Source organism: Excalfactoria chinensis, chromosome 4 (assembly GCF_039878825.1).
Source record: "Excalfactoria chinensis isolate bCotChi1 chromosome 4, bCotChi1.hap2, whole genome shotgun sequence".
NCBI lineage: Eukaryota > Metazoa > Chordata > Aves > Galliformes > Phasianidae > Excalfactoria > Excalfactoria chinensis.
Genome location: NC_092828.1, coordinates 23,606,597 through 23,628,976, shown reverse-complemented (window position 1 = coordinate 23,628,976; position 22,380 = coordinate 23,606,597). Strand labels below are relative to the sequence as shown.

Here is a 22,380-nt window from a genome sequence, read left to right as displayed (position 1 = left end):
ACATGAGCTAGCAGTGTGCTCTTGCAGCTCAGAAGGCAAATGGTATCCTGAGCTCCATCAGGAGAGGGGTGGCCAACAGGGATGGGGAGGTGATTGTCCCTCTCTGCTCTTGTGAGGCCCCATCTGGAGCACTGTGTCCAGGTATGGAGCCCTCAGTACAAGAAAGACAGTGAGCTGTTGGAAAGGGTCCAGAGCAGGGTGACAAAGATGATCAGTAGGCTGGAGCACCTCCCTTACGAAGACAGACTGAGGGAGCTGGGTTTGTTCAGCCTGGAGAAAAGAGGGCTGCGGAGTGACCTCGTTGCAGCCTTTCAGTACCTGAAGGGAACCTATAATCAGGAGGGGAGTAAAGTCTTTGAAAGGGCTGATAATTGCAGGACAAGGAGAAATGGTTTTAAGTTGAAAGAGGGAAGATTTAGGTTGGATGTCAGGGGGAAGTTCTTTACTAGGAGAGTGGTGAGGTCCTGGAACAGGCTGCCCAGGGAGGTTGTGGATGCCACATCCTTGGAGGTGTTCAAGGTCAGGTTGGATGGAGCCCTGGGCAATCTGATCTAGTAAACATGGAAGTTTGGTGGCCCTGCCAGGCAGGGGGGTTGGAACTTCATGATCCTTGAGGTCCCTTCCAACCCGGGTCATTCTGTGATTCTGTGATTTAAAAAAAAAAAAAAAAAAGGAAAAAATGACGAGAGAGAAAACACAGATCAATGAGATTTTCTAATTTCTTTCTCATAGAATAATCTAGAGGGAACAGCTCCTAAACTTGTCAAGTGGACTGCCAAGCTGTGTTACTGCAGGTGCTCCTGCAAGCTTCTGCTCTTCCTAAATTCCAAGGCTCACCTTTTCTCAAAAAAAAAAGTATCTTTATTTTGAACATTTAAGTCATCTTTACCCAAATTTTAGAAGGAAGGAATTGAAGGTAGATATAAATTTCCTTTTTTGGGTCTGCATCTATTCCAATTTCTGTTTTGTAGTTGAGAGGGTTTTCAAGCTTAATTCTCAGTGGATGATGTTCCTGCTTTGGGACTAGGTGGTCAGTGGCTGTCAGCACATCTTCTTCTCTTTCCTAAACCTGTAACACTCAGTTCTGACATAAGCTAAACCTAGTGTTTAAAAAAATGAATGTGCTAAAATCTTCCACGTCTGATCTTTTTTGATACCAAATAGATTTAATTTAGCAGTGATTTAATAGCAATAGTAATTGCTCAGATTGTCATTGCCCTTCACCTCACACTACTCCTTATTTCAAAATAGCCTATGCTGTCACTCCAATAGTACTGAAAGTTACTTGGGAGCATTTTCTAAGAAGTGAACCTTGTTTTTCCCTTTCTGCCTATGTGCGAAGCAGTAAAAAATCACTTACCTGCTCCTCGTTAGGTTTCAGAGATGAGTCAGAGCAGTTTTTAGAACAGAACTGCTGATAGCACTGAGAAGCTTTGCATCCGAGGTCTCTTCAATCTGTGGTTCTGTATTCGTATAATAGTGGAGTAAATGTGTAGTGTCTGCTCTGGAATTCCCTGAGGTATTGATGTACTCTATTTTCCATTGCTCATTCTTCCAGCGTCATGTCTTTTGCTGTATGGATTATTTTGCCTGTGTTAAAGTGGTCACAGAACCAGTGGGACCTGGAGATTGTAGATGCAGAACATACTAGAAGTTGCCAGGCTTTCCCCAGTCTCCTCCATTTTCCCATTTGCAGGAAGAAATGCAGACAGCCGAGCCCACCTTGCTTTAATAACGTGTTCATTCTTGATGTCACGCAGTGCTTAGAGACAGACATTGCTGAGAGTTGGGTTGCTGTTTGGAAGATGTTGGTTCTGTGCAACTATGAAGACAGGATGGATAATATATCTGAAAGAATATTGGAAGTTGTGAAGTAGCTATCTTTATTTATTGATCTGTTGCTAAATGATCTGTGGTAAGCATGCCACAAAATAATTCAGCAGAAAATGCCTTTTTAAAACATAGCTTTGTTCTTGCTCAGCTGTTTTAAAGATATAAGTTGAAGTAATATGTAATGCATGCAGATAGGTCTGGAAAAGAAGTCTGAGGTGATGGTGGAATCTGTTTAAAAGTCATTAACAATTCTTCCTCTCCCTTGCAAAGTCAGAGTGTATGTAATAGTGTTGCTAGTGACCTGGAAGGGATAAGAACCCAGATGGTTTTCATTTGCTTTTTCCTCGTCACAGATAGGATTATTATGTAATTCTTGTAAATTTCCAGTGAAGATGTGAATGGGAGGAAAACTGGCATCTGTTCTAGGGATGACAATGATGCTGAATAGTCCTAGCCATTAATACAGTAGAAATTTTCTTCTTTGGCAAAATAATTCACTAGATTGTTATTGTTTCATAGACTTAGATGGAAGTTTTTAATCCCATAAATCCATATATGATCCAAAAATCTTTGATACTATATCAAAGTCATAGCCAAAAGCTTACACCCATGTAAATGCCTTGTTAATATGCTTCAATCTTGAGTTTTCTGTTCCAGCTCATTGTTTTATAACTCAGACTGTGACAAATAGGTTTAATCCCTAGTCATCTCTTCAATTATTTCTGTCATAAGGCACTGATATTTCCAGAAAACACCCTTTCTTTTCTTAATTTTCTCCTATTGAAGCAAAAAGCTCCAAGGCGATGTTTCTGAAAAAAAAAATGGTACCCTATTGAAAAAAATCAATGCATTTTATCCTCTGCATTTTGTACTTAGTAGATTATTGACCTGTGAGACATTATGTAATTTCATTTTCATCTCTGGGACAAGGACAAATAACTGTCCAGCTACTCAGAACAGACGAAACTTTGCTTTTATTCTAAGCCACAACTTTACTTTGATTAATATTGTTGTGGCTCTCATCCTTGGTCCAAGATTCAATTATGTTTTTATTCACAATTCAGAAAAAATAATTAGCATAAATTTAAAATCACACATTCAAATCTAAAATTTTAATTTCCTCTAAGCAGAACATTATATTGTGAGAATAGCATTTCCATGGATAAGAAATGCTTGAAACATAAGAGACAAATGCTTTTAAGAAGAATCCTGCCATTTCTCTACCTTGCATTCCAGATTAGTGTTCAATTCACGTTGTTGATAGCTTATGATTTTAAATATTTAGGTAACCGTACAATGAGCAATAGGCATGGCAGATATATCGTATACTGGTTGACTTCAAGTTCAGAAGACAGAACCTACTGGTCTGGCATTAATAGGAAAAAATGAAGTATATTCATTAATGATGTCTAGTTTTCTTTCTCAGATGGGCTTTCTGGTAGAATTTACACACTGTCGGTGATCAGTGCACTGACTGTGAGCCACGGGGCAGCCAGGATTGCTCTTTGCTTCTTCTAAGTTTCTTAGCTTGAAAATTGTTCTCAAGAGGAGGTTTTCCTCTAACTGGATCCTTCTACCCCTTTAAATGATTTATTATTTTTTTGTAGGCATCTTTTCCTTGGCACAATTTAGGCCATTACGATTTTTTTTCTTTTCTCATGGTTTCCACTTTTGTTTTCTGGTGCTAATGGCTCATGGCAACCGCTTATTGAATTCTTAGCAAAACAAGAACTTGAAGCCAGTACTGTAAGCTTCTCCCATACACTCTGAATTAAGATGCTCAGCAGTGTATAGCCAGGGAATTGCCATTGCAGTTTATACCTGCTTAACAAGCCACCATGCACTGAATGTGTGGGTAACCAGGAAGGAATATAAGTGGTTCAGAAAAACAACATGGCACTGTTTAAACTTCACATGAGTAATGTTTGAAAGTCCTAGAAACTTGAAAATAAATAAATCCCAAAGCATGAATTCTGTATTAATTAAAGATTCATTTCCCGCGGACACTTTCCTGCTGCCTGCTGAGGTAGGCTGAATTGATGTTCTTGTTCTGGTACTGAGAAATACCAGATAATGCTAACCATAGCTTGGTTCTTAAAATGAATGTCTTCCACGTTAGCTTTTGAGAAATCTTTGATATTTTCCATATGCTTACTAAATCTTGCTTTGGTTATGTGGCATGGCAACATCACACATCTTTGCTACAAGCTGTTATTAATAAAGAAGTGAGAGCTTAGCATTGCAGTGTTTGCCATAAACTCAACTATTTCTCATTCTGACTGTTCTTGAAAATTCAACAATTCTATTGTAAATATGGGAAAATCCATTAGTTGTAGTTACAAATTCATATCAGTGAAACTTATAAACAATTGTAAATATATGTAATATGTAAATGTGCATCACAAAGCTTCTCATCAGCACTTCTTTTGAAAAATGAAGAGATTCAAAGATACTGCTATTGAAGAGGTGATATAACTATTCTTCCATAGTGATAAATACTCTTTATTTTTTTCTCTTTTAATTCATACAGCAGTACCGGCTCTATTCAATGGCTAAATGGTGTGTCTAAATCTCTTTAAGTGAGGTGAAGAGCAGTTATCATACTAGGTATCATGCTAGATATGTGAAATCCAGAGAAAACTTTTCTATCTCCTCTGCTTTCCATGAGATGTTAAGAATAGACCTCCTGTAGTTCAGAACCGAGGTCAATATTTTGCTTGTGAGTATTTTTCTGATGTCTAAATCAAATCTTTTCAGGGAGACCAATCATTATATTATTTTAGACAAATTTCAGTATCAAATAGTTTTTCCAAGTACCTTAAGTACCTCCAAAGTCTACTACATTACCCAGAGAAAACACGGGAGCCTTTACCCCAAAAATGAATGCAATGAGAATAAATTCCTCAGAGCTACATCTGTCCTGGCTGTAGTGCATATATCCGAGTGACCAACTTATCTCTTCCTCCCTCAAAGCCTTCAGAAAGTAAAGAACGAATTGTGGAAGAGATGGCTCACCAGGAGCTGGCTTTCTCTTGAAATGAACGTGTGCTGTATGATAGTAACACAGACACCACTGGCAGCATGGCATTCATATGCGTGTGTCATCCCACATAAAAACTCTGATTTTCTTGTTGCTGGCTCTGACAACTGTTAGTGCCTCAGCTAGATGATCCAAAGATGGGCATGCTTAAGGAGTCTGCAGTCATATTCCAATGCAAAATGCAGGTTCTCAAATATGCAGAAGGTACCTCACATATATTTGGATTTTGTCTCAGTAAACTTACCCTTGGAACTTTCTTGAACTGAAGCTGGATCAAAACCAGAACTGCATTGTCACAGAGCAGGATGAGACAAGTCTCTTCTGACCTTCTCATGCACATCTTTATACATTTCTCAGTTTCAAATTTTGTGTGTCTCACAAAACTGCTGAAATTGTTATGAATCAAGAATCCCAAAGCTGTACTCCAGAAACAAGTGAAAGAAAGAACAGCAAATGAATTTTAGTTAGTCTGAATAATGACTTCTAGTAATGCTCAGTTGGGGTTTTTACTTTGCAGTCTCATGTTGGATTAATAATAGCTTCAAAGATCACCTGAACAGAAGTGACCAATGGGTCTCGGTGGTAACCTGGAGGGCAAACAACCACCTTACTTAGCACATTGTGTCTCCCATAGGAAGCATCTCTGATATATGATTATCACTACTTAAAGTGAAAACGAGAAATAGGAATCTTAAAAGCATTTCAGGCTAACTTCAGCCATAAGAATCCAGCGGAACACTGCATTTAGGATCAACTATATATTTCTGTATATTTATTAATGGAAATAGAGTGAAATAGGGGGCTGGAGCACCTCCCCTACAAGGACAGGCTGAGATAGTTGGGACTCTTAAACCTGGGGAAGGCTCCAGGGGGACCTTGCAGCTTGCAGTGGCCTCTCAGTGCCTGAAAGGGGCCTACAGGAAAGCTGTGGAAGACTTTTTATAAGGATGGGTAGCAACAGGATAAGGAAAAATGGTCTTAAACTGGAAGAAGGTTGGTTTAGACTAGATATTGGGAAGATATTCTTTACTGTGAGGATGGTGAGACACTGGAACAGGTTGCCCAGTGAGGCTGTTGATGCTCCCACCATGGAGATGATCAAGGTGAGGCTGGATGGGGCTTTGAAAAGCCTGGTCTAGTGGGAACCTATAGCAGGGGGCTTGAAACTAGATGATCCCTTTCAACCCAAACCATTCTATAATTCATTCTATGATTCTATGAAATAAAGAAGTTCCCAGCTTTATATGACATCTCCCCTACTTGAATACTTTGTATTTCAGTCTGGGGGAATGGCTTAGTATGTCTGTACGCCAGTGGTTAAAGTAAGGGTAAGCCAGAGTATTTTATTACATAGATGGGAGAGGAGGCCCTGTCATCTCAGTGAACTTGGAATGTATTATGTCAGTAATGTGTGACTTTTCAGAGGATGTGGAATTTGCTGGGGGAAGTTAAAGGATTACAGTGAGCTTGAACTACTATAAAAACCTGATACATTTCATTTTGCAAATAATAATTCATGTGGCAGTAACGTGCTGCTAATGTTTACTGACTTGCTGTATGAAGAAACTATTTTCCCTCTTTAAACCACACTATTTCCTTTTAGAATAACTATGGCACTTTTAAATTAGTGGTATATATTCAAATCTGAGTATTGTGTTTGCAGACAAATGGTGCTCAATGGCCAAGTTCTGTTGCTTCCTTAATATCCATTCTTAAGATGACCCATTTCAGCTTGGCTCTCTGATTCCTCTGACATTTGAAATGAAAAATTGTGCAAAACCTCATTTCCAGTGACTTTTTGTCCTGGTTTTTAGCACATGACTTTGCTTGTTCATTTGGATGATTTATCTTAGACTTTCTGCTTGTTATAGTGACTATTAAGGATGGTATTACTTTTTTTTTTTTTTTTGTGAATGGAATAGTGCTTTGCTGACTGCCATGCTTTCACGTGAACTAGACAGGTCTGATAAGAAATGTAGAACACTTGTAGTTTCTGTTACTCACTCTTTGGCATTTGAAATATTGTACTGGTCAAAAGAGCATCTAAGAATGTTTAGGTTTATTTTTCAGTTCTGTCTTATGTTTAAACATTGACAACAAGTATGTTCAGTTTTTGCTCCGTAACGGTAAGAACTGGGAACTCTCTTCCATTACACAGAAAGGAAAACTGTAAAGGGGTGACACAGTCACATGAATCTAATCTTTAGAGTTTTAAGACTGGCATCATGAGAGTCGATAATATAACAAAAGCTGACACCAGAGCACTGTTTCAACTTTGGAATGGGAATGATATCAGGGACGTGTAAATAACTGCGTAGCTTTCATAATCTAACATTTTCCACACATCAGCTATTGCTGGATGGCAGATTCCCCCATAACACAATGAATTCTACAAGGCCACATATTTACTGTCCTCGAGTGACATTATTTCTGCATTTCACAGTAGTATTTCTTGTCTTTTTTCCCACCACTTTCCAATATAAACACTGCACAGTGCTTTAGTACTTGTCTTGCCCAAGATATTTTGATGTTTGTGACCCAGAAGTTGATACAAAGATCCAGCATGTGCAGAAAGTACTAACTTTATACTGTCAGCTCTAATGATTATTTCCTTATTGGAACATCATTTGTTAGCTTTGTGATGAGAACAACAGGACATATTTTTGCCAGGTGCTTATGCTGTGATTCAGATTGTTTTACAGATTAATAGCTTAGATAATTTTTGTATCTAAAAGGAAAATTTTGTGCTACTGTAGGCTTTTCATCCATAAACGTTAATGTATTTTGTCATTTCTGGGCCTTAATTTCACAGGCATGCTATTGGAATGACATCCTTGAGATCAATTTGTTCCCATATCTTGCAGAAGATATGAATTTTGGTCCAATCAGATTTTAATCTTTCTGCTGTTAGATGAGCCTGTTTTTCTCCTTGTCTTTTCTTTGCCTCTGTGGATTCAGAAAATCAGTGTAGAGAAGCCTGATCCAGCCATCCTGAGTGAGACTAGGATTTTTTAAAATTCTGAACTGAAATTAGCCAGACTTCATGTTGTTTTTCCTTAATTGCAACCAACACTTACAGAACAGTATTCGGATGTTAAGTAGCACTCAGTGGCATTTCGCTAGGGACAGTGTTTTAGCTGTCAGAAGAAATAATCTGATATTATAAAATCATCCTGTATTCAAACTAAATTCTTGTTTAACACAACATCAGTTTTAAAGGAAGTGACTTGTTGCCTCAAAAGCCAAACAGTGAAATTTCCTACCTATATTGTACACAGCATTTAGCTGAAAGAAAGTCTTTCTTGAGTCAAGCTTTCTAACATCAGTGTTAGGAAGGGAACTTGCACCAGTATTCTTCAAGAACTGAGAATATATTTGGGTCTACTACTGTGCAAAATATATTCTATGCCCAAACTGCTAGCATTGAGGTTTAACCTCTTTCAGTCTACCCTTGAGGATTCTGCTTCAAAGTCTTAAAGTCTTCTTGCTCTTCCCTTGGAAAGAGGGATAAGATTATGTCTAGAAGATACCTAAGTCTTAGAAACATAGAGAATGGAGTACCCAATGAATAAGTGTGTTTCCTTCTATAGACTTTTTTTTTTTTTTTTTTTTTTTGGTCAATTCCAATATCTATGACTTCTATGACTGTTTGGATTCATAGCCCCTTAGGAATATTACTCTTTGTAAGTCCATGCTGGGGCTGACAACTTCCAAAGTTTTTAATGAGACTGAAGTTCACCCTTCTTTTCTTGCCACTTACTGATCTAAAATTAGGCTACCAGGAATTGTAGTGGTACCCTTCCTAATCCTTAGGAATAGTGGTGGTCAAGAAGAACTAGGAAGACAGAGCAGGACTGAATTTGATGAAGATACCATTTAATACTTAAAGCACTTAAAACTGGTACTTGTATTCTTTGTGTGCAGTATTTGGTGGCAAGAGGAAAAGAAACAGGATCAGGAAATATGTAAAGAGCAGGTAAAAGGCATTTATATTTATCTCTAGGACTCTTCATTAAGTTTCATTGATGACATAGGAACCATTAGCATTGCCTCTAGTTTTATTTCATATTCACCACAGAAATTAATGGAAAAAAACTTTGAATAGATATAGAAATGATGGATAATTACGGTTATGGTTATGCTTGCTGAGTCACTAATGATGATTTCAAATAGGTTTAGTGTTTTTCATGAGGTCATTTCCTGTAGAAGGGAAAAATACAACATGCTGTTTATTTGCCTGTACTTACTGTTATACAAAACAAGCAATTGAAAGTACTGAGAGAAAAATCTTTACCAGTCAAACGTTCTTTTATTGAGCAGTCATTGACAATACATTTTGGGTATAACAATCTCTTTAAATCTTTGGCTGTAAGTTGCCAATGCAAAGACTGGGATTTTTTTTATTCCTTTTAGGAGCTGATAAGGGAAAAATATATTTAAAGTTGTCCTTTAGTATAAACATTCTATTGAAGTATCTAGTATTCACAGTGACAACAGACTTAAAAGAAATTCTCACAGAAACAGGAACATACAAGCAAGAGATGTCAGAAGCTCAGTAGTCTGTGTATTTGATAGTCCTGCTCCCTATTATTGACGCACCAGGACTATGTTCTTTTTCACAGAATATCAAGGGACAGTGTGATTCATGAGGAGCCTATGTTCAGATGGTTGTGATACTCTACTGAACTGCGGATCTAATATTCAGGCTGAACAGGGAATTGAATTCAACAGCACCATTTCCTGAGGGAACACTGTAACCACTGTACTATTAGAAAAGGCAATTTAATGCCATTTTCTCTTTTTTGGCTGTGCTTTCAAAAGCAGTTGAAAGTTGAAGTTAGGGCAGCTGTGTTTTGGAAGAGTTGTATTCAGAACAGAGCTGTGTTATTTCTGTGCTACCTGCACTCAGACCTCCCAGAGGGGCAAGATACAGACTGAACAAACCAAGGTTATCAAATCCAGTGAAGCTAACTCTATGTAGATGCTAAGCTGCCAAACACCAGCATGATCTGAAGGAAGACCCGAGGCAGATTTTGAAGACTTTAATCTAAAAGTGTAGGCAAGTATGGACTTAAAGATGTTCCATAGTCAAGCAGGGACTAACTCTTCTTTGGATTTAGGTTCCTGTAAGTCACCCTTTTCTCCAGAACATGAAAACCCTTTTTTCTTGTGCCTCGGTGTTTGAAGTATTACCATCCTTTTCATTCTCACTCTGGTAAACTGTTTCTCACAGAAAAGCACTTAGAGCAAAAGCAGTCAAAGGGATTGTCTCATGCAGAGACTGTCATTTACAAGGCTAATAATACATGTGTTAAGTTCTTTGGAAAGAGTTTGTCAGTGTAATGGATGCATTTACACTCTTGTATCCTGTCACAACTTCAACATGATTGATTTTTCTGACAAAGAGGCTAAACTATTATTTGTAGGTTTTAACTAATGACTCATCTTTTTGGGAGACTGTCTGGAGTTAATTGTTCTATCATCCTATTTCATCTTATTATAGGGAAAAAAGGAATTATTTTTAGTTAATTTTGATTAAAGATGTATTAACTTAGTAATAGCAGTTTCAATCTTGCTATTAAAAGTACATTTTGTATTTTAGTTCTGTTTCTATTTAAAGAGTACATGCTTCTAATATCCGAGATCATAGCCTTTATGGAGCTTTGTTTCTGAATGTTTCCTTTTCCCCCCGTGGCTACAGTATATACTTTGAATAACTGTTTAATCAAAGGTTTGTGCACCTCAACTGAGGTTTTTCTGTATTTGATTCACAGAATACAAAATATTACTTCCAAACTCCATAGAATACTGTATTAAGTTATAGCATGGTAAAGTACTTTGAAAGCGAGATAACGTTATTGTAGATAATAAGTGCAATGATCTTTATCACATTTATTGTCACTTACAACAAAGTCTTTCATCATTTCCTGATTATTTATTTAAAAATCCTTAAGAACATGAAGGTCGTCAGGAGCTGGTAACTGCTAATTTTTAGTTAGGAAATAAGCTGTGTTTAGTCTCATTACTGATGCTTTTCTTTTCTCTCTCTCTCTCTCTTTTTTTTTTTTTTATTTTTTTCTTTTTCTTTTCCTTTTTCTCAAATGAATTGTCTGTCCAACTTCTAGACCATGGGAAAGGTTTAGAAATTTCAGTGAAATTGTAAATTCATGGATACTGGGTAAACTAAAATTAATGTCACGGATTACACTCAGTTGTGAGGGAAACTGTTGATCATAGCCCGAATCTCTTTAACCATCTGAGGCAAATGATGAGTCAGCTGTGGGAGCACAGGTGAAGGTAATTCAGCTGTGCTCCCAGAAGGGGTGGAGCTTGGCTCCACCTCTCCTAGATCCCATTTAAGGGCTGAGCACTGCTAAGGTAGCATCTCTTTTCTCACTTTTGTGGAGTTTTTCTGGTGAGCCTCAGCATTGGTGGGCTTCCATCTTGACTGAAGGCTTCAGCATTGGTGAGTCTTTCTTAGATACCCTCTGGCAGACAACTATATGCTTGTATTACTCCAACTATACAGTCAGCTGTCTACCAAGAAGTTGCAACTTCTCATTAAGAATCTAAAAACCATCTGTAGTGTATATTTAAATAACCCATCTGCTTTGTGAAATGTGGGGTAGGCCTGCTCTTGGAAAACAGGAATTACCAAGTGACAGTAAAAATGGTAAAACTATACTCTTTTGTTTTTCAGGTCTTAGGAACAGATGAGGATAGTGTGGGAGATGGCTGCTCTCAAAAACTGGCTTCTGCCAAGTTCCTTCGACTTTTGCTCCTGGTATTGATTCCATGCATCTGTGCCCTTATCCTTTTGCTGGTTATTCTGCTTACCTTTGTAGGTGAGTGCTATGCTAATGGAGTCAATCAACTCATTTCCAATGAATGAAATGGAGACTGAGATATAACTGCATTCTCAAGTGCTAATGTAATTGTGGATATTCAAGGTGTATTTTAGTACATCTACTGAAAGAATTAATTACCTAGTGAAAGAGTAATGCTTGTTACAAAGAGATAAATATGCTGCTTAGATTTATACATTTAAACTTTATTTAAGGTAACAAAGAAACCTGTTCATTTTTTATGAGCACGCTACTTGAAGAGGTAGTATGAAGATGTTTTTTTACAGGTACAAGATGACCTTTATATTGGGCATTTATGTATTTTCTTGTTCAGCTTATTTATGCGTTTTCTTGATTTTCTTGTTCAGTACTTCAGAAGCACATCCAGTGTGTGCTAATGTGAGAGAGTGTGCATGTGTGTAAACATAGGAGACACTACTTACAAAGTAACCTATTGATTTCTATGCAAACTGCAAAAGACGCAAAAAGCATAGCAGCGCTATTTTTTAAAGCAAATTCTCAGCTACAGAACACTATTTTTTGATACAGCCACCACCATTAGCTATGCATTTTCACCAGCAGTGAACATGAGCTTCTGTGCCACACCTGTAAGTCTGCTCCAGTGGAGGTGATTTGCTGTTGCCACTGCTGAAACATACCATGTACTACCTCACTGCACTGATGCTCACTGTTTGGTCTCCATAAACATTCAGCAAGCACCAATGAATGTCAATAGTGCCTTTTTTCTGTGTGGAAGGCTTAGCTTCATTACACACTTCCATGTCAGATGCCATTTTGTTGAATTGCCCCTTTGCTTCCATCTGTCACACTGCAACAATATGTTGTGAAATACTGGTGGGAAGGTTCAACCTCTACTGCCTTCCCAACAACATTTGTCTCTGACAAATAAAATAGGAGGTATTACTTACACACACACACACACACACACACACACACACACACACACACACATATATATATAAGGGCTGCTCAGCATATATGTGTATATATAGACATATATATTTATATATACCAAACGCTTGTTTCAATAGCACTTTCACCTCTGTCAAAACAATGATAATGTAAATCTGTTTTTTCAATTCAGTCTGTAAAGGATTTATGACAAGACAGTGTAGACCTGTTCTTTTCATTTAGCTTGGGTTAGGTAAGTCAGAAAAACAAAGCTAATGAATGCTATGATTGACAACCGAGTCTTGGGATGTGTCTTTAAACTGAGAACATGATGAAGTGGATTAAGTAAGTCTGGTAATTAAGACATACGATGCCACTCAATTTACTTTCCTTATGTTTAGGATTCCATTTATATCCTTCATATCCTCTGCCCTAGATTTTCGTTCTTTGGTGAGAAAGTGAATGAAGAAGCAGGCGTATTTGTCAGCTCTACCCATTCTCTTCCTCTGAGGCGTGTATTGCCATGCCATATTAAAATGTATTAAGTCCTCTAGGGAAAGAGGAAATGGGACTTGTTCTGATACTACTTATGTAGCAAAAATCAGGGCTATATCTTCTTAGGACTGTGCAATTACTATAAGGTATAGAATAAGGCTTGATTTTATTACTCATATCTCAAATTGGCAGTTCCCTTAAGCATCTTTTGAGTTTTCATGAATAGAATTTACTATTATATATATATTTTTTACAGTAGCTTCTGTTTTATGTGCATTGATAGCCTAGAAATAAATCATATCTAATGTCTGGAGTTAAGTGAAGAAATTCTGTGGGCAACTTTTAAATGTCTAATGTATTATTATTGAATATACACTATATCCAGAATAGTAATTAATATTCACTTCAAACCAGTAACAAAGAACTTCAAAATTCTGTTCCTATCTCTCTACCTAACGGAAGAGTTAAATTCTGCTGTTGTCAGTCTAGTGTGTTTCACTGGTGATCCAAACATAGAGAGCTCTAGTCTAGAACTGAGAATTTCTAGAAGAGAAGGCACCACAGAGAACTTACTGGAGCCTTTCAATACTTAAAATGCCTTAGAAAGATGGAGACTTTTCACAAGGGCATATAAAGGGTAATGATTTTGAGCTAAAACAGGGTAGATTTAAGTTAGATATCAGGAAGAAATTCTTGACGATGAAGGTAGTGAGTTGCTGGATCAAGCTGTCCAGAGTAGCTGTGGATGCCCCATCCCTGGAGGTGTTCCAGGTCAGTATGGATGGGACTTTGGTCATTGTGATCTAGTGGAAAGTATCTGTGCCGGCAGCAGGGGAATTAGAACTAAGTGATCTTTAAGGACCTTTCTAGGACTCTATGATTCTGTGATTATAAGAGATGTGCCCTTGGCTTCAGAATGTGCACATTCATAGGGACCGACTGCTGCAGAAGGAATCTCACTGGGTATGTGCTGGCTAGTTATAGCAGTGAACTATTTTATTCTCCATGTAACTGCCTCATCCATTACATGTGTTGTTAGGCTGCTTTACCCTTTTCAGTTAGGTTTTTAAACAGACTTGGTCTTTTTGAGGTTTCCTACTGTGAACTGTTAGAAATCATACACAGAATATACTGCCAGAATCTCTATGTAATGGCCTGAACCGTGCAACTATTCTTTAGATCTTGTAACTGTCCATTTCAGATCCTTAAATAAAACATTAATTCCTCAAGAGTGAGGAGGAACTGGAAAATGATCAGTAAGACTGTTGGCAGAGCACTGCTTTGAACTGAATGAGCCTCATGCCAGTTCTTTGGTTTTGTACCAAACACAATGAAAATCACCATGCTTTATATTTCTGCCATCTGGACGTGTCCAGCTGTAGCTGGAGACACAAATCCAAACTGGTTACAGCTATTTCTCAACTAATTAGCTATCTGGCTGTGATTTACTGTCCACAGCTCTTTGTAAACTGACATTTGGAGAATAGTTGGATAAAATGTGTATGTGTACATGAATAAAATTAATATTCTGCATTTTATATTATATGTTTTGTATAGTTGTATAGCAGACATTGATAGGAAGTAAATGACTTCTAGTTACTGAAGTGATTACAAAAAAATAAAAAATAAAAAAAAATTGACTATTTTAAAGCATCTAATGTTGTTTTCTTGGGAATCTTGAAGTTTAGGTAGTTTCAGCAGAACTTTTAATGCTGTAAAAGATCTCCAGTAGGTAAAAATTAAGATTGAAAACATACTGTGATATTTAGGGGGGAAAAGGTCTATAATCAAAGAAAATATGAACTTAATTCAGAGAGAGAGTGGAGTCTATAAACTGCAATCAAGTGTTTAAATTCTCTACTCTGTGCACTGGAGGATGAGAGGACAGGAAGAATGTGTTGAAGGAGAGCAAGGTGCTTCAGGAAGGTGATCCAAAACTCTTACGTACTAATAGGGATCAGAGCTGGCCAGCAATGAGTGCCAAGCTGCAGGTTAGCCTACCCCTCCCAAGAACATACACACCAGAACCCAGGCAAGTGCAGCTAACTGACTGGGACAGAGTCTGAAGACATTTCCTAATATTATCCAAAGCATAAGTTAAAAGAGCATGGCTAGACTCAGTCTTTTAAAACCTTCTAATGGTAATGGTGCCTGCCAGCACATAACAAACCAATTGCTAAAGTAGTCTTCTAAAAGGAGGAAAAGCTGGATTCTTTAGGCTTTTTGAGTCCTAAGGTTGCTGTTTGGAAAATTTCACTTAAAATTCTAACTCAAATATACGAAAATATGGAAGTATGAAAGTCATACATACCCAGAGGTATGCATACCCATAACCCTCTCTAGTAATATCAATTTCCTAATGTCCCAAACCTTCACTTGCTCTCTGTAAGGACTGTTATTTGGTGAGCAAAAAAAAAAAATTCTTAAAAGAAATTCAATAATATTTATTGTCAGCTGAGATGCAACAGATCTTCCCAATTGTCTGGAAGACAGTTCATCATGTGGTCCACCTGTCAAGAAAAGAAGAGTTGTTATGGCTAAGTAACTGAAAAGAGAACAAAAGCATTATTGCTGGAAAAATGGGCTGAAGAAGTAAACAAGTATCTAGGGATCTCAGAAGAAGAAAATGACCTTGTTGGTAGTGGTAGCTATTATTCTTGTTCCAGACAGAGAATTAAATAGGGTGAAGAGGGAGTGGGTAGAATCCAGTGGATGAAATGCAATATTTTTCTTAACATTATTTATTGGTCCATTGTATTAAGCCAAAACATTTTTAAAAATTTCTTTTAAACTTACACCTGTCTTGTAATGTGTTTCCTACTATTCTGCTGAGTGATATATAAGTAGTGAATCATTTTACTTTAATTTTAAATCATTATTCATAGCTCTTTGGGTCTGATATTTTCCAGACTTCTTCTATTTTTGTGTTGAGTGGAGGAGAAGAGCCTAGGGAGGAGGACTAGAATGTGGAAAAAAATCCCCTCAGCTATTCTCAAGTCATGGAAAAAATGTTTTTTTTTTTTTTTCTCAAAGTAGGAAGAAAAGCTCACTTTCTCATTTTAACTTTTTGAAAGCTACAGCAAAAAAATGGCTGAAGTTTGAAACTTGAAACAAAGTAGGCTTCCCACTCATGGGGGTTCAAAGCTTCATTTTGAAATACAGCATCCACACAAAACTAGATATGAGTGATCATAACCTCTGTATGTGCTCAGTCACAATTCCTAAGATTTTAGCAAAAATCATATTACTACTTGTTTTAATTGTGAAATCAAAGCACATTCATTCTTTCCATTTGGCCTGACCAGATTGCTCAAGGAAAGAAAATTTGCTGCTGAAATAATTTGTGGGTGGGAGATTTTTTTGTTGCTTCTGTACAACGCACAGTAAATTCCTCCAAATCACAATGAATTATGCACATTTGCTGGTTGAAAAACAGAAACTTTCACATGCATAGATATAAAGGTCCCTTGGGCTCTGCTAGCGAAAGATACACACAAAGTTTTATTCACAGTCAGTGACAGTTTAACCAAAACAGCCCAGTATGCATAAATGAGTATTTGGTGAATCTCAAAGGGTAGCTGTTTCATTGAATCCCATTACATTTCAGGAACCTTACAAGTCTTTCTTTCTACTTCCAGTTGCTGCAGTTGAATATTACTCAGTGAAAAAAGAAAACCAACTCTTTTGGTTTCATATTCTTCTTACCCAAAATTACTTCAGACTGTAACTGAAATTTGGGTTTTCTGACAGTTAATTTTAGCTGCAATTAATAAATATTTCCTCCTGCTCAATCTTTTGATTTCCACCTCAATGGGCCTCAATGTCTTTCTTGCAGTGAGGGGCCCAAAACGCAGTACTCGAGGTGTGACCTCACCTGTGTTGAGTATAGAGGGATAATCACTTCCTGTTCCTGCTAGCAATGCCATCCTTCCAGATGATAGTAATACTGGAATTTTTTCCTTTCTTCCAGGGGTATTAGAGAAAACATGCTTTTATTCAAATGAGAGTGAGCTCCTCACAGTTAATGATGACATCGAAACATCTAGCATTCTTTTGCCAAACATGGTTGAAAATGATTCCAAGACTGATCCCACAGTGGATATCAGCACATGGACTCCCTCCTGGACCACCACGCCTTTATCCCAAGTCAGCCAGATAAACACGAACTCAAATATGTTTAGAGAGACTTTACAGGAAAATGCATTTGCACCTACATCTCCAGCGTCAGTACTCAATCCTGATCTTACAAATGATGCTGCTTTATCGGAGGACCCCGAAGACAGCACCCAGATTTTTGCAACTACAGAAGGGGAGTTATCATTGTCCACAGATTTGTCCTTTAACATCACAGAGAAGATGACCACTCTACCTGTATTAAGTCCTACTCATCCATCTGTGTCACAGAAAAAGGGGCAGAAAGAAAGTAAGTTTATGTTTTATTTGGCTTCCTAATTCTAACTCAGACGTATAGAATACATTGCTACATATTGTCATGTATATTCCATGTTGCAAACAATCAACTGATTGTTATCAGAACATTTGATAAAAAGAGGAAGATGCACTAAGTTTACTCAGGTATGAATATTTACAGTGTGTTCTTTAACTAGAGAAAATCTTGCATGCTTACCAAGCCTGGAAATGAATTATCGCAGACTGTATGTAGTTTGTAGATCGAATTTTGTAGATTCTGTTGAAAATATATATGTGGTAAGTACCTTCCTGAACTGGGAATGACAGTTGCAACATTTTTTATGTTTATGTGTTAGTTCTCCTCTAATTTGAAGTTACTTCTCAGTGCAGCAATAAACTTCCAGTGACATTTCTGAGGACTGTTATCAGAATGTCAAGAAAGAACAATAAGACTTAACTATGATCAGTTTTCATTTTCATTATAAAAACAAAAGTGCACTTCATTACTGCCTTAGTAATTTTATTGATTGATCATGTCAGTGTTGAAAGGTTTCTTTATATTCATTTGTTAACACTCTGAACTTTATATAGGTTGTCATATTAAAATGCGCGTGTTTTTCTTTAATTGCCTATCATTCCTTAGATGTTCATCTTATCTGAACATGAGGCAATACTTATTCCAGGTTATGGAGGTATCTGAAATAGATTAAAAGAGATGGCCAGTGACCTAAAAGTAGCACATTGTATGTAATGTCTATTTAAAATTTCTATGAAATGAAAATGAAGAGATGGTGTCTGTCAGTAGGGATCTCTTCCAAAAAGCCACTGAATTATATGATGTTTTGAGGAGAATGTGTGTCATTCCTCTGTTGGATTCCATACTTAGATCTGATATTAGTTATCTACCTGACAAACATATTATTCAGGTGTGAGTGATCAGATTGTTTGCATCACAGATTTTTTTGCTCTGCTGTTTTCTTCAGAAACGTTCCACCTTCAGGAGTTTGTTCCTTTACTATCCTGTCGTCCCCCCCGCCCCCCCTCCCCCATCATCATAAAAGCAGATGAAAGTTGTGAGAGTTCTTCTATGTTCCTTTTTGTTCCCAGAGTGAAGTAAAAGAGGAAAATCTTTAATATATATATATGTATGTATGTATATTTATTTTAACCTGGCACATGGAAAACATTCCTTTTGAGGGTGTTTCTTTATTGTGAATCAATAATTTGTCATTTACTTTCAATCTCCTGCTGTGTACTGATTCTACAAGCTGTTGGAATGGTTTAGGCTTTCTATACAAGACATCTGCTAGTTTTTCTTTAATAGAATTGTATCTTGTTTATTCTTCTCACATCCAAAAATCAAACAAATGTATGTAAATGTATACTTGTATCCTGTTGGTAGTTCATTAATTTACCGCATTCAGTGTGTAGTATTCTACATACTATATATATGTACTTGGGGGACCCAGGATAATTTAGTCTGAATAATTTTGTGTTCCCATTGCTTTACAAAGCATTGAGGATTAGAAATCATGAGGCATCTCCCAATATCTCACCCTTGTACCAGCCTTTGCAAATTATCTCCTTACAATTCTTGGTTTCTTTGGTCTCTCCTGCTAAACTTTGCTTCCCAGAGAGAACTCCAACATGGTTTGATGTCCAAGGAATTCTTGTGTATTCTCTTGCTGAGGGAGATGGAGAAAATCAGGAAACAGAGATATACATTTTTGGCATAGTGGCGCCAAAAGAATAAACTAGGACTAGCATATAGAAACATCTCAACATTATTTGGTAGCAAATTTCAGTGACCTGTAGTGAGTCCCGCTGAATTTTCTTCCAGTAATTTATGTAATCTCTTCTGGGTCAATGTAAAATGGATATTTGAGCTTTTTAGGAATATCTCATAAGGAAATTAATCTGCAAATGGAGTGCAAGGCTGATGTTTCACTGTCATCAACACACACTAGCAGATCATCCATCAGGACAGGTTTCATCTGGTTCAGATGTGGTCAGGTGAGTGCACTACTGAGGATTTAGTAAGAGAGCATAATTTGGACTTTGTGATGTTTTTATGCAGGATATGTCATACAACACAGAGGCTGCCAGTGCAAAACTAGCCAGACAAAATTCTCTGAAGACATTTGAAATGGCAGTAATGCGGCTATAACATTTTTGGTCTGATCTTAATATTACCTTATTATTGGATTTGCTATAATGCTGAATCACATCTTCAATAAAATATGCTAGAGAACATTAATAAGAGAAATGATAAAAACTGTGACTATATGATATTCACCCAAGACTTTAAAATAACACAAATATGACATTGTTGAATTACTAGCTAGAGTGGAATGAAATTTTGCACATATGACATCAATTATTTTAAAAGTCCTTGAAGCATAAGGAAGTGTTCTGTCAGAAATTCTAGTCAAGAATATATTAATGGGTAAATGGAAATGAATGATACAATAAAGAAGAGACAAATATGTTTGTTTTCCTTTTACAAGAGGAAGCAATACCTCACTGTCTCGAAAGTTCTTTGAAGAAGTAAATTACATTTCTGGTTAATCCAGCATACTTGCTCTTTAACAAGAGACTTTTCTGAGAATTCTTAAAGAGAATTGTCTTTTAGACTAATTGTTCATACAAATACAGAGAAATTATGAATGAATTTTGTTCCACTGGGAAGTTTACCAAAGGAGTCTCATAGGGTTCCGTGTGAATGCTGAATTTACACTCTACCCTAAAAATTATCCAGGAAGACAGTGAATAGTCGAGTAACAACATTCCTACTTGTACTGAGTAACCTACCTAAAATGTGTATATGAGATATTGCACTCTCTGCTGCCTTCACGACTGAGGGGAAGAAAAAGGAAGGAAGGGAGGGAGGGAGTAGAGTTGTGTAATGGCTTAGATGTAAGGAAACACTAAATATGAATAAGACAATCTTTCCTCCTGGAAAACTGTCCCTACATTTCTGAGTGGCTTGAAGAAGAACAGGCAGTAGTTTTTCAGTGTTTTTTGTTATATTGGTAGGTGCACGGTGTATTTTGGTTATCAGACTAAGTTAAAAAAAATAGCCACAACTTCACAGAATACATAGCTATGTCACAGAATAACGGGAAACCCAGAAAGTATGGAAATGCCTGGCAAACTTCATGATGAGTTGATCTATTTCAGGCTTTTAAACCCAATAGTCTAGTTTTAACTTGTTAAGTGTTGACTTGGGAAGCCTCAAGCCTTTATGTTGACAGAAGTTGTTACACTCCTAGGTGACTGTTTCCTTATTTGCCCTAGATTCTTATGATTTTTCGTGGTGGTTCCTTGCAAAAGCTAGTTTCTGCATCAGATGTATCCTCTATTACCTCTCTTTCTTGCCAGCGAAAGAGTACAGTAGGCATGAATTTCTCTTCTTGAGAGATTAGAGTTTGTATGAGTTCAGGTTTAAATGTGTCATATGGAAGGCATGGTCCCTGGTCTTAAGTCACTAGAAAGGAGAGTTTCCTGATAGCAAAACCGTCAGTGAGAGAGTTCTAGGTTCATCAGTGGCTTTTGAGGTGTATGCAATAGTAAAGATAAATATCAATACACTTTCATCAGTACTTTTTTCTCTTTGAAACAAAAGTCAGCTGCATTTATGCGGTAAAGTGGGAGGCTGACCAGGAGACACCTCGTGTCAGATTGAGAGTGATGTTCTCATTTCAGGTGGAGCAGACTCTCTGGTTTATAATACTGATCTGGGGAGACAGGAAAAGTTAAAAGGGCATTCTTCCTAAAAAAAAATTCTCTAGCCATGCAGCCTTTTCACATACTCAAACACACATGGATAACTGTGACCATATTCAAATACTAATAGGAAAAATAACATGACAAAGTGCTCTGAGCTTGATCTTCTACCATCCCTTTCTTTGCAGGGCCTGGCATCCAGCTGGCCCAGTGCTCTGGCAAGCAGCACACAAGCCTGCCCTTGGCACAGCTCTGAGTGAGTTGTATGGAAATAAGGGATGTATTTTTCCAGTTCTGACTATTTCTGAATATACTGAATAGAGCACGCTAGGAAAAGGTGTGAGTCTCAGGTGATCATGGATTCCCGTTCAACTACCCCCTGCACTTAAGCAAACGTATAAGAGGATGATCAACAACAAGCCCTAAATGGTTGCTTGTAGGAGTGATGTGAGAAAGTGCATTTACAAAAGTGAAACACTGTTTATAGACTTTGTGAGCATCAGTGGAAAAAGCATATATTTTATGCTTGCTTGTTTGCAGCTTTTACTCTTCCTAAAAAAAACCCACTGATATGCTTGTTATGTAGAGTAGTAGCAATAGTAGTAAGAAATCTCTTTCATGTTTCATGCACATTTGAAATGGAGCAATTTATTTGCAACACCCTGCTCTGCCTAGAGGTCATCCTTTATTGTAATATAACAATATCTAATTCACACATTAAATAAACATTTTTCTCTCACCAGCACTCCTTTCTTCTCATTTGGTATTCCGCCATTGCCATAAGCTATGAAGAACAAAGCTGGCTCAGCTCTCTCTCTGATAGAGAAGAGCAATATGAGAATCACTTCGGGGATAGCTGGAAGGGATGTGTTGTGGATGGCATGAAACAAGAAATTCCCTGCTTCTCTCTCCTTGCCTTGTGCTGCTCATTCCAAGCTAAGGTACTCAGTAGCAGCTTTCCAAGTCAGACCATAGGTTTTCATCTCCCTAATCCCTAGTCTCTGAAACAGTGACCTAATTAACCACTTTTTCTTTTATCATAATTTATGTTTAATTACTCAAACAAGTTGGAGCAAACCCAATCATATTAAGGGTATTAACAGTGATAGATATTTAGAG

General features: G+C 37.3%; 1 protein-coding gene across 3 annotated transcripts in view; it reads left to right on the top strand.

The window, feature by feature from the left end:
• The window catches only part of CORIN (corin, serine peptidase), a 117,224-nt gene that overhangs the window by 5,758 nt on the left and 89,086 nt on the right, over positions 1–22,380 (top strand). For 2 of the 3 annotated variants that reach the window (XM_072334880.1, XM_072334879.1), the window contains exons 2-3: positions 11,574–11,718; positions 17,096–17,548. In XM_072334880.1, the coding sequence (XP_072190981.1) occupies positions 11,574–11,718; positions 17,096–17,548 (598 nt within the window). Of the gene's footprint in view, positions 1–11,247; positions 11,340–11,573; positions 11,719–17,095; positions 17,549–22,380 lie in introns of those variants that run through there. The other variant, XM_072334881.1, reaches the window with a different exon arrangement.